The sequence below is a fragment of the Engystomops pustulosus genome, chromosome 9, assembly GCF_040894005.1.
Source record: "Engystomops pustulosus chromosome 9, aEngPut4.maternal, whole genome shotgun sequence".
Taxonomy (NCBI): domain Eukaryota; kingdom Metazoa; phylum Chordata; class Amphibia; order Anura; family Leptodactylidae; genus Engystomops; species Engystomops pustulosus.
The window spans coordinates 92,001,612-92,023,517 of NC_092419.1; the positions used below are offsets into that span (position 1 = coordinate 92,001,612).

Here is a 21,906-nt window from a genome sequence, read left to right on the forward strand (position 1 = left end):
AGATCTGGCAGATGAACAAAGTGGGATATCATGGAGAACCAGTCAGTTACCACCCAGATGACGGTTTTACCCAAGGAAGATGGAAGATCGGTGATAAAGTCCATTGCCTCGTGAATCCTGGGTATTGGTAATGGCAGAAGACCAGCTTGTTTAAGATGAGATGGCTTGTTCTTGGCACAGGAAGAGCAAGAGCCCAAAAAATCCTGTACATCCTTGACCAGATCTGGCCACCAATAGAAATGAGGGCGACACCCCAGGGAGCCCAGCCACACGAGAGCAATGTCCCCAAGTCAGTATCCTCTTCCAAGGAGCAGGTCGAACGTAGGTCTTGCCAGGAGGAAGCTGCCGCAGATCCACAGGAGCAGCAAGAACCAGGCGTTCAGGTGGTACTCCTTATTTAAGGAGTTAATTAAGTTGTTTAACCCCTTAAGCCTCTGCGCGTAGCTCTACAGCACAGAGGTACAGGGAATGTATGAAGAGGACTCACGGGCTTTGTCCTCTTCATGCAATGATGGGGGTTGTTGCATGGGCGCCACGTGGACCCCGCCATCTTTATTTCGATCGTCGCTTATCATCGGGGGCGGCGATCGGTTGCCATGGCAGCCTCGGGTCTTCATTTGACCCGAGGCTACATGGCTTCTGCAGATTCATTACAATGAGCCAGTGGCTCATTGTAATGAATGACCTGTAAAAATGCCATAAACAGGCGGTCCCCTACTTAACACTCGACCCCTAGTTACAAACGGACCTCTGGATGTTGGTAATTTATTGTACTTTAGTCCTAGGCTACAATAATCAGCTATAACCGTTATCACAGGTGTCTGTAATGAAGCTTTAGTGTTAATATTGATTCTTATGACAACCCAACATTTTTAAAATGCAATTTTCACAGAGACCAAAAAAGTTCTGGCTGGGATTACAATGATAAAATATACAGTTCCGACTTGCATACAAATTCAACTTAAGAACAAACCTACAGACCCTATCTTGTATTTAACCTGGGGACTGCCTGTATTGCAATACAGAAGTATTGCAGTATATGGTAGGAACAATCTGACAATCTAGGGTTAATGTACCCTAGATGGTCTAAGAAATAGTGAAAAAAATAAATAAAAAAAATTAATAAAATCTTAAAAAATTCAATTTCCCTAGAACTGATTAAAAAACATAATAAACAGTAAAAATCAGACACAATAGGTATCGCCGCATCCCAAAATGCCCGCTCTATCAAAATATAAAAACGGTTACGGCCGGCGGTGACCTCCGAGACTGGAAATGGTGCCCAAATGTCCGAAATGCAACTTTTACACCTTTTTACATCACATAAAAAATGGAATAAAAAGTGATCAAAATGTTGCACAGACCTCAAAATGGTAGCAATGAAAACATCGGCTCATTTCGCAAAAAATGACACCTCCCCCAGCTCCGTACCCCAAAGTATGAAAGTTATGTGTTTAGCTCTTAGTGACACACATATCCACCTCAAACACCAAAGTGGGACAATTTATTAGGGGTTTGATTTCAATTAGGCACAGTCTGGCAGTTTCTTTTTATTTTACGTTTATTTTTTCATAACTCAGCGTCATCTCATCTGGCATAGCAGTGTGCTTTCATACTTGGCTAGAAAATAGCCATAGGAGAATCCAAACGGCTTACTTGGGCCTACAATAGCGTTATATATTTTATTTCTGGTTGATCTGCTGGTGGCTGGCCTTGCTGTAGTGCATCTACAACCATATTGTGAGGAATTTGTAGTGAGACTTGCGACCGTTGTGTTTAGCGCTTAGTGACGCACATATCCATCGCAAAGACCGAAGTGGGACAATTTATTAGGGGTTGGATTGAAATTAGGCACAGTCTGCCATTTACTTTTTATTTTACGTTTATTTTTTCATAACTCAGCGTCATCTCATCTGGCATAGCAGTGTGCTTTCATAGTTGGCTAGAAAATAGCCATAGCAATAGGATAGCATCGTTTGGTTTTAAAAACTAAAAAACACAAAAAAAAAAAAAAAACACAAAAAAAAGTAAAAAAAAAAATTAAAGTTATAACTTTCATTTTCAAAATGTTTAACCCGAGGGCTAGGGGTAGAGGACGAGGGCGGGGACGTGGGCGTCCAACTACTGCAGGGGTCAGAGGCCGTGGTCCTGGGCGGGGTGAGACACCACCTGCTGATGAGGGAGCAGGGGAACGCAGCAGAGCTACACTCCCTAGGTTCATGTCTGAAGTTACTGGGACTCGTGGTAGAGCACTGTTGAGGCCAGAACAGTGCGAACAGGTGATGTCGTGGATTGCCGACAATGCTTCGAGCAATTTGTCCACCAGTCAGTCTTCCACGCAGTCCACCCATGTCACCGAAATCGGCACTCCTCCAGCTCCTGCACCTCAGTCTCCTCCCCCCCAGTCTGCCCCCTCCCAGGAAAATTTGGCATTTGAACCGGCATACTCTGAGGAACTGTTTTCTGGACCCTTCCCACAGTCACAAACCACTTGTCCGGTTGCTGCTGAGCAATTTTCCGATGCCCAGGTTTTCCACCAGTCGCAGTCTGTGGGTGATGACCTTCTTGACGTAGTGGAAGAAGTGTGTAAAGAGGTGTCCGACGATGAGGAGACACGGTTGTCAGACAGTGGTGAAGTTGTTGTCAGGGCAGGAAGTCCGAGGGGGGAGCAGACTGAGGGATCGGAGGATGATGAGGTGACAGACCCAAGCTGGGTTGAGAGGCCGGGTGAACACAGTGCTTCTGAGACGGAGGAGAGTCCTCGACCAGAACAGGTTGGAAGAGGCAGTGGTGGGGCCAGACGGAGAGGCAGGGCCAGAGCAGGTGCATCAGCGCCAAATGTGTCACGTAGTGAAGCTCCCGTGGCGAGGGCTCCCGCGGCGAGGGCTAGATTTTCAGAAGTCTGGAGGTTCTTTAAGGAAACACCGGATGACCGACTGACTGTGGTGTGCAACCTTTGCCAAACCAGGATCAGCAGGGGTTCCACCACTACTAGCTTAACTACCACCAGTATGCGCAGGCATATGAATGCTAAACACCCCACTCAGTGGCACCAAGCCCGTTCACCTCCGGCCGTGCACACCACTGCTCCTTCCCCTGTGTCAGCTGATAGTCAGCCCCCTGCCCAGGACCCTGGCACAAAAACCCCATCGTCGCCTCCACGATCCTCCACAGCATCCACCAGCGTTCAGCTCTCCATACCCCAGACGCTGGAGCGGAAAAGGAAATATAGTGCAACCCACCCGCACGCCCAAGCCCTTAATGTCCACATCTCCAGATTGCTTAGCCTGTAGAGATGAGCGAGCACTAAAATGCTCGGGTACTCGTTATTCGAGACGAACTTTTCCCGATGCTCGAGTGCTCGTTTCGAGTAACGAGCCCCATTGAAGTCAATGGGGGACTCGAGCATTTTTCAAGGGGACCAAGGCTCTGCACAGGGAAGCTTGGCCAAACACCTGGGAACCTCAGAAAAGGATGGAAACACCACGGAAATGGACAGAAAACAGCAGGGGCAGCATGCATGGATGCCTCTGAGGCTGCTTAATCGCACCATTATGCCAAAATTATGGGCAACAGCATGGCCATGACAGAGTGACAGAATGAAGCTAGATAGCATCTAAAACATCCAATAATTGACCCTGACACTATAGGGGACGGCATGCAGAGGCAGCGGCAGCAGCGGCAGGCTAGAGAGTGGCATGGCGACATACCCTAAATGGACTCAGGCTTCAAACCAATGGGTGGCAGAGAGGAACCAAAGGAGGTGAGCAAGAAGCGCTCAAATAATATCGGTACATGATAAAAGTTTGCCAGTATATTTTGTGGATTACACAGCAGGGTGGCGACAAAGTTAACATGGAAGCCATGAAAACAATCCAAAATTCTGCCTGACACAGCTCGTTTGATAAGGGGACCATGTATGGAGGCAGTGAACTAGTAGTAGATTAAAGGTGCTGCAGTTAAAACTATGTTAGTTGGATCTTGGCATGGAGCTGGCGCTCCGCTGCCAGGCGAGCTTTCGCCAATCCAAGCCCCTGTCTCTAGGCTACTCCCCAAACAGCACTTCTAAGAACCTTTTGTATAAGATCAAGTGTAGTAGCGTTCTTATAAGTTTGGGATATGGCGGGTGAGGGGAATGTAAACATCTGCGCAAGAAGCGCTGAAATAATATCCGTAAATGAAAGTTTTCCAGTATATTTTGTGGCTTACACAGCACGGTGGCGACAAAGTTAACAAGTTTGATGTGGAATGCCCTGTAATAGCTCTTGGGCGGTGTGCCTTTTATCACCTAGGCTCAGCAGTTTGAGCACCGCCTGCTGTCGCTTAGCGACGGCACTGCTGCTGTGCCTAGAGCTACCGACTGATGGCGCCATGCCCACGGATGGTAATTCGGAGGAGGAGGAGGTGGAGGAGGGGTGGAAGGAGGAGGAGGCATAGTAGGCCTGAAACACCTGGACCGAGGTAGGCCCCGCAATCCTCTGCGTCGGCAGTATATGACCAGCCCCAGGGTCAGACTCGGTCCCAGCCTGCACCAAGTTAAGTGTAGTAGCGTTCTTATAAGTTTGGAATATGGCGGGTGAGGGGAATGTAAACAGATGCGCAAGAAGCGCTGAAATAATATCCGTAAATGGTAAAAGTTTGCCAGTATATTTTGAGGATTACACAGCAGGGTGGCGACAAAGTTAACAACTTTGATGTGGAATCCATGAAAACAACCCAAATTTCGGCCTGACACACCTCGTTTGATAAAGGGACGATGTATGGAGGCAGCTATATGGACGACTTTTGGAGGTAGCAATGGAGACAACGTGTGGAGGCTGCTATGGAGACAATTCAATTTGGATAGTGCCTGTATGTGGCAGTCCAAAAAAGTTTTCAAACCAGAGGAGCAGGTAGGTGGCCCTCCAGAAAAATGGAATAGATTGAGTGCCTGTATGTGGCAGTCCAAAAAAGTTTTCAAACCAGAGGAGCAGGTAGGTGGCCCTCCAGAAAAATGGAATAGATTGAGTGCCTGTATGTGGCACTCCCAAAAATTGTTTAAAACAGAGGACCGGGTCGGTGGCCCTCCATAAAAATTAAATGCATAAAGTACTATAGCTAGAGCCAGTGGGCCCTGTCAAAAAATAGCCAGTTTCCTCTGCTTTACTGTACAAAGAGGAGGAGAAGGAGGAAAATGAGGAGGAGGAGGAGTGGATAAATTATTCAGGTTGAGCTTCCTTCACCTGGTGGAGATTGGAAATTAGGAGAAATCCAGGCTTTATTCATCTTGATAAGCGGCAGCCTGTCAGCGCTGTCAGTCGACAGGCGTGTACGCTTATCGGTGATGATGCCACCAGCTGCACTGAAAACCCGCTCGGACAACACGCTAGCGGCAGGGCAGGCAAGAACCTCCAAGGCGTACAGCGCCAGTTCGTGCCACATGTCCAGCTTTGAAACCCAGTAGTTGTAGGGAGCTGTGTGATCATTTAGGACGATGGTATGGTCAGCTACGTACTCCCTCACCATCTTTCTGTAAAGATCAGCCCTACTCTGCCGAGACTGGGGACAGGTGACAGTGTCTTGCTGGGGTGACATAAAGCTGGCAAAAGCCTTGTAAAGCGTACCCTTGCCAGTGCTGGACAAGCTGCCTGCTCGCCTACTCTCCCTCCCTACTTGTCCCGCAGAACTACGCACTCTGCCGCTAGCGCTGTCAGAAGGGAAATACTGTTTCAGCTTGTGCACCAGGGCCTGCTGGTATTCATGCATTCTCACACTCCTTTCCTCTCCAGGGATGAGAGTGGAAAGATTTTGCTTGTACCGTGGGTCCAGGAGAGTGAACACCCAGTAATCGGTGCTGGAATAAATTCTTTGAACGCGAGGGTCACGGGATAGGCAGCCTAGCATGAAATCTGCCATATGCGCCAGAGTACCAACGCGTAAGAATTCACTCCCCTCACTGGCCTGACTGTCCATTTCCTCCTCCTCCAACTCCTCTTCTTCTGCCCATACACGCTCAACAGTGAAGGACTCAACAATGGTCCCCTCTTGTGTCTCGCCAACATTCTCCTCCTCTTCCTCCTCATCCTCCTCCACCTCCACCTCCTCCGATATGCGCTGAGAAACAGACCTAAGGGTGCTTTGGCTATCAACAAGGGAATCTTCTTCCCCCGTCTCTTGTGAGGAGCGCAAAGCTTCCGACTTCATGCTGACCAGAGAGTTTTTCAACAGGCCAAGCAGCGGAATGGTGAGGCTGATGATGGCGGCATCGCCACTGACCATCTGTGTTGACTTCTCAAAGTTACTCAGCACCTGACAGATATCAGACATCCACGTCCACTCCTCATTGTAGACTTGAGGAAGCTGACTGACCTGACTACCAGTTCTGGTGGAAGTTGACATCTGGCAGTCTACAATCGCTCAGCGCTGCTGGTAAACTCTGGATAACATGGTCAGTGTTGAATTCCACCTCGTGGGCACGTCGCACAACAGTCAGTGAGCGGGCAGTTGGAGGCGGCGCTGCGCTGCCCTGAGAGTGGCAGCATCTGTGCTGGACTTCCTGAAATGCGCACAGATGCGGCGCACCTTCGTGAGCAAATCAGACAGATTGGGGTATGTCTTGAGGAAACGCTGAACTATGAGATTTAACACATGGGCCAGGCATGGCACATGTGTCAGTCTGCCGAGTTGCAGAGCCGCCACCAGGTTACGGCCGTTGTCACACACAACCATGCCTGGCTTCAGGTTCAGCGGTGCCAGCCACAGATCAGTCTGCGCCGTGATGCCCTGTAATAGTTCTTGGGCGGTGTGCCTTTTATCGCCTAGGCTCAGCAGTTTGAGCACCGCCTGCTGTCGCTTAGCGACGGCACTGCTGCTGTGCCTAGAGCTACCGACTGATGGCGCCATGCCCACGGATGGTCGTTCGGAGGAGGAGGTGGAGGAGGGGTGGGAGGAGGAGGAGGCATAGTAGGCCTGAAACACCTGGACCGAGGTAGGCCCTGCAATCCTCGGCGTCGGCAGTATATGACCAGCCGCAGGGTCAGACTCGGTCCCAGCCTCCACCAAGTTAACCCAATGTGCCGTCAGCGATATATAGTGGCCCTGCCCGGCAGCACTCGTCCACGTGTCCGTGGTCAGGTGGACCTTGTCAGAAACGGCGTTGGTCAGGGCACGGATTATGTTGTCTGACACGTGCTGGTGCAGGGCTGGGACGGCACATCGGGAAAAGTGGTGGCGGCTGGGGACCGAATACCGAGGGGCGGCCGCCGCCATGAGGCTGCGAAATGCCTCGGTCTCTACTAGCCTATAGGGCAGCATCTCCAGGCTTAGCAATCTGGAGATGTGCACATTAAGGGCTTGGGCGTGCGGGTGGGTTGCACTATATTTGCGTTTCCGCTCCAGCGTCTGGGGTATGGAGAGCTGAACGCTGGTGGATGCTGTGGAGGATCGTGGAGGCGACGATGGGGTTTTTGTGGCAGGGTCCTGGGCAGGGGGCTGACTATCAGCTGACACAGGGGAAGGAGCAGTGGTGTGCACGGCCGGAGGTGAACGCGCTTGTTGCCACTGAGTGGGGTGTTTAGCATTCATATGCCTGCGCATACTGGTGGTAGTTAATCTATTAGTGGTGGAACCCCTGCTGATCCTGGTTTGGCAAATGTGGTACACCACAGTCCGTCGGTCATCCGGTGTTTCCTTAAAGAACCTCCAGACTTCTGAAAATCTAGCCCTTGCCGCAGGAGCCCTCGCCACGGGAGCTTCACTAGTTGACACATTTGGCGCTGATGCACCAGCTCTGGCCCTGCCTCTCCGTCTGGCCCCACCACTGCCTCTTCCAACCTGTCCGTGGGCATGGCGCCATCAGTCGCTAGCTCTAGGCACAGCAGCAGTGCCGTCGCTAAGCGACAGCAGGCGGTGCTCAAACTGCTGAGCCTAGGCGATTAAAGGCACACCGCCCAAGAACTATTACAGGGCATCACGGCGTAGACTGATCTGTGGCTGGCACCGCTGAACCTGAAGCCAGGCATGGTTGTGTGTGGTGGCTGCTCTGCAACTCGGCAGACTGACACATGTGCCATGCCTGGCCCATGTGTTAAATCTGATAGTTCAGCATTTCCTCAAGACATACCTCACATTTCAGGAAGTCCAGCACAGATGCTGCCACTCTCAGGGCAGCGCAGCGCTGCCTCCAACTGCCCGCTCACCGACTGTTGTGCGACGTGCCCATGAGGTGGAATTCAACATTAACCATGTTATCCAGAGTTTACCAGCAGCGCAGAGCGATTGTAGACTGCCAGATGTCAACTTCCACCAGAACTGGTAGTCAGGTCAGTCAGCTTCCTCAAGTCTACAATGAGGAGTGGACGTGGATGTCTGATATCAGTGGACGTGGATGTCAGGTGCTGAGTAACTTCGAGGAGTCAACACAGATGGTCAGTGGCGATGCCGCCATCATCAGCCTCACCATCCCGCTGCTTGGCCTGTTGAAAAACTCTCTGATCAGCATGAAGTCGGAAGCTTTGCGCTCGTCACAAGAGACGGGGGAAGAAGATTCCCTTGTTGATAGCCAAAGCACCCTCAGGTCTGTTTCTCAGCGCATATCGGAGGAGGTGGAGGAGGATGAGGAGGAAGAGGAGGAGAATGTTGGCGAGACAGAAGAGGGGACCATTGTTCAGTCCTTCACTGTTCAGCGTGTATGGGCAGAAGAAGAGGAGTTGGAGGAGGAGGAAATGGGCAGTCAGGCCAGTGAGGGGAGTGAATTCTTGCGCGTTGGGACTCTGGCGCATATGGCAGATTTCATGCTAGGCTGCCTATCCCGTGACCCTCGCGTTCAAAGAATTTATTCCAGCACCGATTACTGGGTATTCACTCTCCTGGACCCACGGTACAAGCAAAATCTTTCCACACTCATACCTGGAAAGGAAAGGAGTGTGAGAATGCATGAATACCAGCAGGCCCTGGTGCACAAGCTGAAACAGTATTTCCCTTCTGACAGCGCTAGCGGCAGAGTGCGTAGTTCTGCGGGACAAGTAGCGAGGGAGAGTAGGCGAGCAGGCAGCTTGTCCAGCACTGGCAAGGGTACGCTTTACAAGGCTTTTACCAGCTTTATGTCACCCCAGCAAGACACTGTCACCTGTCCCCAGTCTCGGCAGAGTAGGGCTGATCTTTACAGAAAGATGGTGAGGGAGTACGTAGCTGACCATACCATCGTCCTAAATGATCACACAGCTCCCTACAACTACTGGGTTTCAAAGCTGGACATGTGGCACGAACTGGCGCTGTACGCCTTGGAGGTTCTTGCCTGCCCTGCCGCTAGCGTGTTGTCCGAGCGGGTTTTCAGTGCAGCTGGTGGCATCATCACCGATAAGCGTACAAGCCTGTCGACTGACAGGCTGACCCTTATTAAGATGAATAAAGCCTGGATTTCTCATAATTTCCAATCTCCACCAGGTGAAGGAAGCTCAACCTGAATAATTTATGCACTCCTCCTCATTTTCCTCCTTCTCCTCCTCTTTGTACACTAAAGCAGAGGAAACTGGCTATTTTTTGACAGGGCCCACTGGCTCTAGCTATAGTACTTTATGCATTTAATTTTTATGGAGGGCCACCTACCCGATTCTCTGTTTTAAACAATTTTTGGGACTGCCACATACAGGCACTCAATCTATTCAATTTTTCTGGAGGGCCACCTACCTGCTCCTCTGGTTTGAAAACTTTTTTGGACTGCCACATACAGGCACTATCCAAATTAAATTGTCTCCATAGCAGCCTCCACACGTTGTCTACATTGCTACCTCCAAAAGTTGTCCATATAGCTGCCTCCATACATCGTCCCCTTATCAAACGAGGTGTGTCAGGCAGAAATTTGGGTTGTTTTCATGGATTCCACATCAAAGTTGTTAACTTTGTCGCCACCCTGCTGTGTTATCCACAAAATATACTGGCAAACTTTTACCATTTACGGATATTATTTCAGCGCTTCTTGCGCATCTGTTTACATTCCCCTCACCCTCCATATCCCAAACTTATAAGAACGCTACTACACTTAACTTGGTGGAGGCTGGGACCGAGTCTGACCCTGGGGCTGGTCATATACTGCCGAGGATTGCGGGGCCTACCTCGGTCCAGGTCTCAAAGGCCTACTATACCACCTCCTCCTCCCACCCCTCCTCCACCTCCTCCTCCTCCGAATTACCATCCGTGGGCATGGCGCCATCAGTCGGTAGCTCTAGGCACAGCAGCAGTGCCGTCGCTAAGCGACAGCAGGCGGTGTTCAAACTGCTGAGCCTAGGCGATAAAAGGCACACCGCCCAAGAGCTATTACAGGGCATTCCACATCAAACTTGTTAACTTTGTCGCCACCCTGCTGTGTAATCCACAAAATATACTGGCAAACTTTTATCATGTACCGATATTATTTCAGCGCTACTTGCGCATCTGTTTACATTCCCCTCACCCGCCATATCCCAAACTTATAAGAACGCTACTACACTTGATATTATACAAAAGGTTCTTAGAAGTGCTGTTTGGGGAGTAGCCTAGACACAGGGGCTTGGATTGGCGAAAGCTCGCCTGGCAGCGGAGCGCCAGCTCCATCCCAAGATCCAACTAACATAGTTTTAACTGCAGCACCTTTAATCTACTACTAGTTCACTGCCTCCATACATGGTCCCCTTATCAAACGAGCTGTGTCAGGCAGAATTTTCAGGTGTTTCACCACATACATAGTGGAACTTGGCGCGTCTATCGCCGCCATGCTGGAGACCTGCAGTTGCAATCATAGAAGCGCAATATGGATGCCCCATACTGTTGCTCTTAATCATGGAAGTCCTCTCCATGGCTGCCTCCAAATGTCGTCCCCTTATCAAACGAGCTGTGTCAGGCTCATTTTTCGGGTGTTTCACCAGATACGTTATGGAACTTGGTCACTATGTCGCCACCATGCTGTGTTATCGACTAAATATACCGTCAACCTTTTGTTCACAGAGGAAATAATTTCAGCGCTTCTTGCTCACCTCCTTTGGTTCCTCTCTGCCACCCATTGGTTTGAAGCCTGAGTCCATATGGGGTATGTCGCCATGCCACTCTCTAGCCTGCCGCTGCTGCCGCTACCTCTGCATGCCGTCCCCTATAGTGTCAGGGTCAATTATTGGATGTTTTAGATGCTATCTAGCTTCATTCTGTCACTCTGTCATGGCCATGCTGTTGCCCATAATTTTGGCATAATGGTACGATTAAGCAGCCTCAGAGGCATCCATGCATGCTGCCCCTGCTGTTTCCTGTCCATTTCCGTGGTGTTTCCATCCTTTTCTGAGGTTCCCAGGTGTTTGGCCAAGCTTCCCTGTGCAGAGCCTTGGTCCCCTTGAAAAATGCTCGAGTCTCCCATTGACTTCAATGGGGCTCGTTATTCGAGACGAGCACTCGAGCATCGGGAAAAGTTCGTCTCGAATAACAAGTACCCGAGCATTTTAGTGCTCGCTCATCTCTAATTAAAACGCAATAAAACCTGTATAAATTTGGTATCACCGCGATCGTACCAAACCAAAGAATAAAGCTGAGGTGTTATTTGGAGTGCATAGTCAGTCGTAAAAACTGAGCCCACAAGAACGTGGCAGGTTTTTTCAGTTTTTCCACATTTGGAATAAATAACTTCACAGGAAAGTAAAATTTGTTTTGCACAAAATAAGCTCTCACACTGGTCTGTACACATAAAAATGAACGTTTTTCAAGGATTTTTGAAGATGTAGAGCGAGAAGTTAGCGAAAAAACCCTGCGTCCTTAAGGGGTTAGGTTGTTTAAATCTGCTTTCTGTCCTGTATCCACTGCCAGCTGAGAGGATCCTTATATTGTTCCTAATTAGTTAACTCTTAACAGACTCAATCAAGAGAAATATTCACTATAGAAAGTTTGTTTTTTTTTTTTTTTTTTTGTAGAATTGAAAATGAGATTGAAGATGCAAGACTGCAGACACAGACTGAAATGCTACATGAACTGAAACTAGCGCAGCTGGAGCAAAAAATGCTTTACGAGAACCACATCAAACAACTGGAGAGACAGCTGGTGTGTGAATGTAAAACTGTTATGGCTAATGAAATGTAGCATAGGGGTACTTTTATGAGTACAATTTCTAGTATTTTACTTTGGCATTCACCGTATAGGAGGAACAAACTAGGAAAAATAGCCTCAAGAGAAACCAGAAGGATAAGTTTTCAAGTAACAGGGATCATCTCCCGCCAATACAGGTAACAATTCTCCTTAGTCTGCAAACTTGCATTCTTCCAAATGTATTGTTTTGTAATGGTCTCCCCTTTTTAGGCTGGTGATATTGGTATAAAGCAGAGCAAACTCATACAGGTGTTGGAGATGGAGAAAGAGAGTCTTTCCAAGCAGGTGGAGAATGTACAGTACAGAGTGAAGAAAAGTATATCAGCAGAAAGTAAGTAGTGGCAAACGTGGGGGTCTGTTAGTTCCTACCATATACTGCAATACTACAGTATTTCAGCATATGGTGAACTGCCTACTGATATGTAGCCACTGTGTGCCACTGGCACACTGTTACAGACCGTGCACGATGACTGGTCTGGAGTCTTATACAGACTCCAGGCTTTCATGGTTGCACTAAATACCAATCAGTAACACCCTCGATTGGTACTGGCAAAGGCCATTTTCCACAGAATTGTTGCTACCCAACATTGAAAATAAATGATCCTGGGGAAAATAACGCTGAGCATGGGCCATGGGCATTTAAAGGGTCAACATTCTTAATCGATTGCAGCTCTGATCACTAGTGTTACTGGTGTGTATATATTCAGCCCAAATGCTCATTTTGAACTTCTGGCTGAAGTCTTGGGACCCCAACCCTGTTGAAACATTGGTCTTCTAGTTAAAAAATTTTTTCTATCTACTCTCATATATTATATTAGATATAGATATAGATATGAGATGGATATGAGAGAGATATATAATATATTTTATTTCTTTGCAGAACAAGAACAGTGGTCGGCCTTGCAACTTTCCATCACTCTTCAAGAAGCAAACACAATAAGCCAAAGCATGAATAAACAGACTATCTTCTCTAGGTAATGTCTAATTTTTATGTGGATTGTGGAAATGTTCTTATGGATGGAATATTTTAAATCCAACACCCCCTGAATAGATCAAATGTCGTAGGCGTGGTGTGAAATCAATCCTAAATATGGAAAACCTATTTCTGTATTCAATTTTTTGGACTGCACATTAAATTGGCCTTTTAGGATCATGTAGAAAGGGATCTTCCTATTCACATGGTGCATGGTTCAGACTCTTTGTTTTGAACTATAACCGGAGGGCAAAGTTTCCATGATATTTTATCTTGCTGGCTTGAAGGAGGTTGGAAACCTAAATGGCCCTCTAACTACTGTTCTAAAAACCTGCTTTTGCAGCCAGAGATTGTGTTGCAGAGAACGGAGAAGCTTATTTGGCATCTAAACCTTAAAAAGGCAACTGGCAGAGTGAGTGTTTGGACATTGTACACACCTAGAACAAATGTATACTGGCAAAGTGGGATTTGGGATAAAAGGGGTTTTCCTACGGAAGAAAATTCTCACATTTTAATCTCCTAGTTATTTTAACACAAAGATCATTTTAACCCCTTACTTTACAATTTTACTCGGTTTAACTGCTGTTTAAGCTCCTGTCACTCTTCTGGTTGCTCAGTGCATAATCCCAGGGTGTGGGCGAGCCTCTCTAAGCAGGGGCAGATACTGTATTATCCATCTAGTTTTGTGGGGTGACAATGTGGTTAGACTATCAGGGTACAGGGTGTATATGCAAGTTCATCTGGCTTCTTTACTAACACACTGACACCTAGAGATATGACGGATCAGAGATGCATGAGATAATAACACAGAGGCTGATAGACCATTACACTGCTACACTCTGGGCTCTGCTACATCTCACGGAAATGTGCCTGCATTCCCCTTCCACCGGATCACTTATCTCCTTGTAGTTTGCAGTCTCTCTCTGCTGACCATGTGCTGACAGGCTGTGAATCGGTGTCTGTGAGCTCTGCGCACGGGGCGTGGCTACAGGTACAGCATAGACAAACAAACTCAGCTCCACGATCTCATCCAAGATGGCCGCCCGACCCTAAGAAGTTACTGGGACGTGTCTAGGGAAAACTGAAATTGTGTACAGCAGGACTGATAGAGACAGGTTGGACTTGTATCTGTGAAATGCTGCATTTATGTTAATAACAGTGAATTAGGGAATGTGTTATTTTGTTATCCTGAGTGTATATATATATATATATATATATATATATATATATATATATATATATATCTCTTGTCTTTGTGGGAATACACCTTTAAGAGATTTAAGATTTGAGGAACATTTTGGAGGCAAGTGCTGTGGTATCCGGTTTCTGTAAATTTCCTAATCTACTTCATACTTTGTGAATCACTTGTTATCCCCATTTGTGCAATGGACTTCATAAGTGGCAATACTATGCAGTGTACATCCTGTGCCATGATGCTTTCCTTGAGAAACTGTACAAAAGGGCATACTACAGTGTCGGATGTGTGAAAATTGGTCAACTGGAAGGCCAGATTTTTGGATCTAAATAAGCAAGTTTCAAGGCTGAGAGTAATTGACAATATGAAATGGAGCTTGCTGCTCCACAAGCACAAACTTGCTGGAAAAGACGCGTGTGTTGAAGGATGGAGGTCCAGAGTGAGGGGGAAGAGTTTCAGGTAGTCTAGTCCTGAACTGGAGCAACCCAATAAGTTTGCCCAGCTGGTCGATGAGAGGGATATCTGTTCTGGGGTAGCAATTCTGCAGAAAGACCTGGTCTATAGAAACCTCCTTACTGCATACCTGTGCTGGTAGTGGGAGATTCCATTATTGTACAGTCTATTCCACCAATCTGTGACAAAGACCGTGCATACTGAACAGTTTGTTTGCCGGGAACTCAGGTTCTGCATTTTGCTGATTGGATTGACCGATTGCTGGGAGGGCTTAATGAGGATCCAACGGTCACAGTCAACATTGGCACTAATAACAAAGTAAAAGTTGGGTGGAAGGTGCCCAAAAACATTATTTCAGGGACTTGGGCCATAAGCACTGTATCTCTTCTCTAAAATACTACCTATACCATACCATGTGCGACATACCATGCGCCGGATCCATGGGATTTGTAAAGTAGGTGTTATCACCAAGATGGCCGCCACTGGAAACTACAATTCCCATCCCAAGATCTGTCAGTAATGGCTCCTCCCTCTTATGCTCTGCTCCCAATGATGATGTAACAGACTGTACTGCTCTGTTACCATAGTAATGATGTGTGTAACTGCCATAACTGCACATCACCTCACTGAGATGATGCACTGCAACCCACCGACTACAACCAAACATGGTGATGATCACATGACCTTCCCAGACAGGTGCTGGACATGTGATGTGGACATGTGACCATTGACCTTCTTCTGTCCTGTGTCTTCTCTGGGCGGAGAAAATCAACGGACTGATTTAAAGGGCCAGTAGCATTTTCATTCCTCTTGATAATGAATGTCCACATCATTTTTCTGCTAAGGGGAACACAATTTTAAATAACAGCTAATTATATATGATCTTATATTTTATACATTTGTATATGAATTTTGCTTATTCCTGGAATACCCCTTTAACATAAAGACAAAAGATGGTTTGAGAAGGGTTGTAAAATGTAACTGCTGTACTTTTGCATATCTCGGATTAATCTACGTGTTTTCCAGGTATGATCCTCCTGCTCTGAGTGGAGAAGAGAAGGCCGTTTACATAAAGGTTTTCAACACAAACTTGGGTATCTCAACTCTGTGGGACATAGAAAAGTTTGAAGAGAGGATGGCAGGCATAATAGAGCTCTACCATGTAGGTTTGTTGGGTGGTGGTACTTGTTATAGCAGATGTAGATGTATGACCTGCTATTCTCTTATGTGTGCAGGGATTCTCAGATGGTAGTGGAGATGACCTTTTTTATGACCCTTCTGATACATGGGAAGTAGAAATGAAACAACCATCTCCGAAAAGGCAAGTTCAATTTTCGGCCAACAAGTATTGTACTGTTTATGGTCCGGGGGGTGGGGGGTGGGGGGGCTCAATGTAACTGGATGTTATTGGGTTCTAAATCATTAGAAGACCACAATGTTGGGGAGATTCACTAATGAGTGGGAGGTACATGGTAATGGCTCATACATACACAAATCTTGATACTAAATAACAAATGGAACTTTTTGAATCTTGGGATCTGTCATGCCAACAAGTTTTCATTTAGCTAGATATCCCTTGTCTTAGTTCTGTGCAACCTATGAGTTCACAATTGGAACTAGCCTACATTGGCCAACATCATGGGCCCACCCCATACCCTCTTAATTTAATTTTATCTATGCCCTTAAGATGCTGAAATGTTTTTAGTGGTGGCTTTTGCACTGCAAGGTGTAAAGAAGCTCACAAATATGTCATGAAGGTGGGATGATGGACCTCATGGTACCATGTATGTAAACTGACCTGCATATGACGTCAAGAAGTGAATATAATAAATTACAATATACTCCAAATGGTTTGAAAATAAAACACTTTTAATCTTGAAACAAGCATGGCAAAAATTAAAAATTAAGTCGCTTGCTTTCACTTTTGCACTGAAGACTCAATAACCTAGACCAGCGATGGGCAACCTTTTGAGCTTGGTGTGTCAAAATTCCCCAAAAAAACGAGCATAACTCGGGTGGTGTGTCACCTTGACAAAAAACATAATTTTGTGATATTTATAGTTTAAATAACAAATATGTATACTATTTAACTTCTAGGGTAGTCTGATTGATCCTACCATGTACTGCCATACTACAATATGGCAGTATATGGAGATTTTCCACATCATGTATTACTATGTGCAAATCGCACATTGTAATAGATCGGTTACAGACACATGTGGAATTGCTTGGTAACCTGGAAACTTTCAGCCATGAAAGTTCACAGGTTATAGCGAGGGCGCAGGCGCCGCTGTCTGCATCTCCCTTATGTCCTCTTGGCATGGAGAATGCGTGAGGAGCAAAATAATCACAATGTCTGGCGATTTGCAAGGCGTTGCAATTATTTCAGGGCTTGTATGTCACAAAACTGACACCTAAGCCCTGATGATTGTCTTCTATCATACAGTATACCGACTTTACTTACTGTATGATGGGAGTGGTTGTCCTCCATGGTCACTGCTGTGGAGATGGTCAGTGTAGAGATGGAAGCTGCTGGGACATCACACAAGGCAGCAGTGATGTGGCCCCTGACTGTGCTGCCATCCTCCCCCCACCACAACTATCAGGATCTGCAGAGGAGTCTTCCGGGTGTACGACTGGGTCACCTCTCCTGCTGTGCCCCGTGCTGATACCTGTGCTGACTGGAGACACTAGGCACAGCTCACACATGGGTAGGGGCCTCCCGGCTACTGCACCTGGCCATGTGAGATGAAACTTAACACTCAGGCAGCCGCGTGTCAGTGAAAATGGCTACGCGTGTCAGCACTGACACGCGTGTCATAGGTTAGCCATCACTGACCTAGACTGTAAATAGACCTTTTACAATGTTGATCGCCTCTACTTACTTTAATAGTTGTTATGTGGATAGTTATATTCAACTACTATGAGCTATACCAGTGGTGGGAACCTATGGCACTCAGACCGTTCTCTGTAGGCACTCAGGCCATCACAAAAGAGGATTCGAGGTATCTTCAAGGATTCCCAGACATCCAAGGACTTGCCGCGCTCAGTGCTATCTTAAAGGGGTTGGCAGGAGGTTGAAATACTCGTCTGCTTGCTTCAAAAAACAGTGTCACACCTGACCATGGTTTGTGCCAGGATTGCTACTCCGCTAGATATTGGAAGGGGTCAGTAGATCGGAATTATCATTGTATCATCAGCTCCAGGCCTGACAATTCTTCTTGTTCAGGAGAACCGGATTTTGTCCTCCTACTTTCTACTATATTGGTGTTCTCAGGATACTAATATGATTGAAAACTATGACAGAGAAGGGAGCAATAAGTTTACTGCTTAAATTGCCATGTTGGCACTTTGTGATAAATTAGTGGGTTTTGGTTGTAGTTTGGGCACTCGGTCTATAAAAGGTTTGCCATCACTGTGCTATACTAACAGAAAAACGTCAAGTGTGGCTCTGAGGACTGACGCGCTAATACCTTATGATCTGCAGGTGGCAGTGTTGGCATTTTAATTGTCAAATATGGTTTGACCCTAAGATTTTTCTATATATCTACTATATATGTGTGTATATATGTGTGTATATATATTATATATCAACTTTATTGATAAAAATTAATAACATTAATATTATTTTTTCTTCTGTAATTGATGTTTAAATTATAAATGTACTGTAAATTAAAAAATGTAAAATATTGTCACCTTTTACAGGTATGGCCTTTCTGAAGTATAGGAATATACGCCCCCACATATTTTGATCTATTAAAAATATTCTATAAGGTTGTGGCTTTGCATTTACAAAGTTATTTCTTATTTATTCTGTTTGTGTGCTCTGGTTTGCTGATAGGGCTGGCACAATACACCTGTCACAGAAGGCTATTTACCAATGATTTGGGCTTCGTATAGCGGGCACGGTGAGGACGGTCTGTGAAGTGGAGATTAGAGGAGCTGCCTGAGCTGAATGGAAAAGCAATCTTCAGTTCAGTGTATACAAATCTAGGGATGCTCTTGGCATTGCTTCCTACATTTGTCTTTGAGAGGAAATTAAATATGGTGGTAAATTCCACAATGGGGCCAGGGGGGGGGGGGGATTAAGACTGCCATGGGCCCTGGGCTGTATGGATATTCAGGGGCAGTTTTGGACAAAGTGGGGCCCTGGGCAAAACTCAGTGGGGCCCCAAAATAAAACTATTTTATGAACAGTCACATTCGGTAAGAGGCCCCCTTAGCCCTGCACAATAATAACACTTTGTAGTTACGCACAGTAGTAGGTAAGTACAGGCAGTCCCCAACTTAAGAACAGTCGACTTACATACGACCCCTAGTTACAAACGGACATCTGGATATTGGTAATTTATTGTACTTTAGTCCTAGGCTACAATGATCAGATGTAACAGTTATCACAGGTGTCTGTAATGAAGCTTTAGTGTTAATATTGATTCTTATGACAACCCTACATTTTTCAAATCCAATTGTCACAGAGACCAAAAAAGTTCTGGCTGGGATTACAATGATAAAATATACAGTTCCCACTTACATACAAATTCAACTTAAGAACAAACCTACAGACCCTATCTTGTATGTAACCTGGGGACTGCCTGTATCTGTAATATGGAACTGTAGGAGAATTTTATAGGACATAGACAGATAATAATTAAAGATTTTTAGATGCATATATAGGGGCAGATTTATCTTGGTCTGATGCGCCTTTTTTGTGACTTTTTGGGCACATCAGGATATAAGCAATCTTTCGCACATTTTTCCAGGAGTTTGCTGGAGTTCGTAGTGTAGCATTTCCTGGTTTGTGACGAATTTGTCATTGTATTTCTCTGGCTTCCAGATGTTTGCGCCTTATTTAGCATTGATTTGTGCCTAAAAGAGTGCAAATAAATGCACAAAAACATGTCCGTCCTGACCATGCTTAGGAAAAGAGATGTTGGCCTTTCTAAAATACTGTGCCTAAAAAGTCTCAAACTAAAATCTGTTTTTGACAAAGTGGAAAAACTACAAAGACTCACAAAAGGCGCAAAAAAAGCTAAGGGAAGGGGGAAATGATGCCCATAAAGTAGACTTTATATAGATGGCTAGATACATGATAGATAATAGAAAATAGATGTGAGAGATACAGTAGAAGAGAGAAGATCAATAGATGGATAGATATTAGATGGGAGATACACTGTAGATAACTAGACCGGTGATGGATATACAGGCGGTCCCCTACTTAAGGACACCCGACTTACAGACAACCCATAGTTACAGACGGACCCCTCTGCCCCATGTGACCTCTAGTGAAGCTCTCTGGATGCTTTACTATAGTCCCAGACTGCAATGATCAGCTGTAAGGTGTCTGTAATGAAGCTTTATTGATAATTCTTGGTCCAATTACACCAAAATTTTGAAACTCCAATTGTCACTGGGGCAAAAGAAAAAAAATTGTCTAGAACTTCCATTATAAAATATACAGTTTCGACTTGCATACAAATTCAACTTAAGAACAAACCTCCAGACCCTATCTTGTATGTAACCCGGGGACTGCCTGTATAGGCAGGAGATGAATGATTAGCATCTTTACCCGGGCATTCAACCAAGGGGTTTTAAAGGAGCAATACACCCTCTGCCAACGCAGGTCTAAATTTCGGGGGCCCTGGACAAATGCCAAGTTTGCCACCCCCAAACACCGGCCCTGTGGATATTCTAGTCCCTATAAGTCTGGTATTCACTTCTTACACATGGTACTAGGACCAAGTTTCTTGGGGAATCACGGATGCTCCTTTCTGCTTGTTTTCAATCTGCAGTCTGAGGACCTCTGGAGGACCTCTGGAGGACCTTCAAAGGTCCTGAAATGGCTCTTTTGTACATATCTTGAGAGCAGGAACAGGTGTATGAGGATTTCATGGGTTAAGGGCCTTCTCAGTATAAAATTTGGTGAGTGGTTTGGGTGGCCATGGGCCCCCTAGAAGGTTTTGGCCCCAGGTTGCCACCAAAACTGCCTATATTATCCACTACTGAATGGGGCTTACTACATGGGGTCATAATAATAAATGTCAAAGGTCCAGTAGTAGTCAGTATTTTATTATCACACGTCAGCCTCTTAGTAAGTCCAAAAGGGAAGTTCACGTTTCTTCTCTGAACACCTTCAGAATTGACTGATTTAGACCTGGTCCAAAAGTCAGGAGAAGTCTCTGCTGTTTTCAGATGGGCACTTTAGTAAATTTGGCGGGTTGAGGTTCATTATTATAGATATCTTATTCATTAGTGCTAAAATGTTTATTGCTATAAATTGACGTTGGTGAAGAAATGTTTTCGTGTATGGTTCGGACGTGTGGCCACATTTTGACAGTTTTAATTTGTTTGTTTTTTTCCCAACAGAGGAAGAAATTCTCTTTCCAGGCAAACATCTGGCTTGCTAATTGGGAAAGGTAATATCACTGTATGTAAGTGATCATTTGCATGGCTGAAAGCTTGTGAGCTCCCAATGGATGAATATCCCCCTTCCCCATTCTGCTCACATGCAATAGCCATAATCTTGGCCGTAGTAATTTAATGTTTATTTTTATTTTATTTTTTTTTACATAAAAATGTATTTATAGTAATGGAAATGTGTATTTGGCATTTTTTTTCAATTTTTTTGGTCCTACTGAAAGACTAAACAATGCATTGTAGCAGCTTTAAGAGCTACATAATGACCCATTTAACCTGACAAAAGTAAATGTTAATTTGCAGAATAGAAATAAGCTTTACTTCCTATATCCATTCCTCAGTTTTCTAGATCTGCTTGCTGTCATTCTACAGAAAGCTTGAGCGTTTTTTGATTAATTTTTGAAGACTTTGCAAAATCACGTGTAATTTACATTTAACTATGCATTTGGCTGCTTTGGTGTTTTTCTTCATTGCTGGAAATGAAGAAAAACTCTTTCAAAGCAGCCAAATACATGGTAACATGTAAGAACAGCACCTGCAAGTCTGCAATGCGTTTAAAAACATCAGAAATGCCACATGTGACTGCACCCTCATTGTTTTATTCCAGCGGATAAAAACTGTCCATGGTCAGTGAAAAGTTATGCAATTTTTCCAAAATATTTTCTGTATTAATTCCTCACTCTGTTCTAGATTTCTATTAGTTGTCCTTATATAGGAAGCTTCAATATTATATGCTATCGATGATAATCTATCGATGGTCATGTGATGTCACACAGGTGCATGGCTTTTTATA

The 21,906-nt window shown here is 45.6% G+C and overlaps 1 protein-coding gene across 3 annotated transcripts in view; it reads left to right on the forward strand.

Moving 5' to 3' along the window:
* Positions 1-21,906, forward strand: part of LOC140076835 (kinesin-like protein KIF14) — an 84,346-nt gene that overhangs the window by 45,012 nt on the left and 17,428 nt on the right. For all 3 annotated transcript variants that reach the window (XM_072123578.1, XM_072123580.1, XM_072123577.1), the window contains exons 18-24: positions 11,907-12,033; positions 12,132-12,215; positions 12,289-12,409; positions 12,959-13,052; positions 15,726-15,861; positions 15,935-16,020; positions 21,063-21,112. In XM_072123578.1, the coding sequence (XP_071979679.1) occupies positions 11,907-12,033; positions 12,132-12,215; positions 12,289-12,409; positions 12,959-13,052; positions 15,726-15,861; positions 15,935-16,020; positions 21,063-21,112 (698 nt within the window). The remainder of the gene's footprint in view (positions 1-11,906; positions 12,034-12,131; positions 12,216-12,288; positions 12,410-12,958; positions 13,053-15,725; positions 15,862-15,934; positions 16,021-21,062; positions 21,113-21,906) is intronic.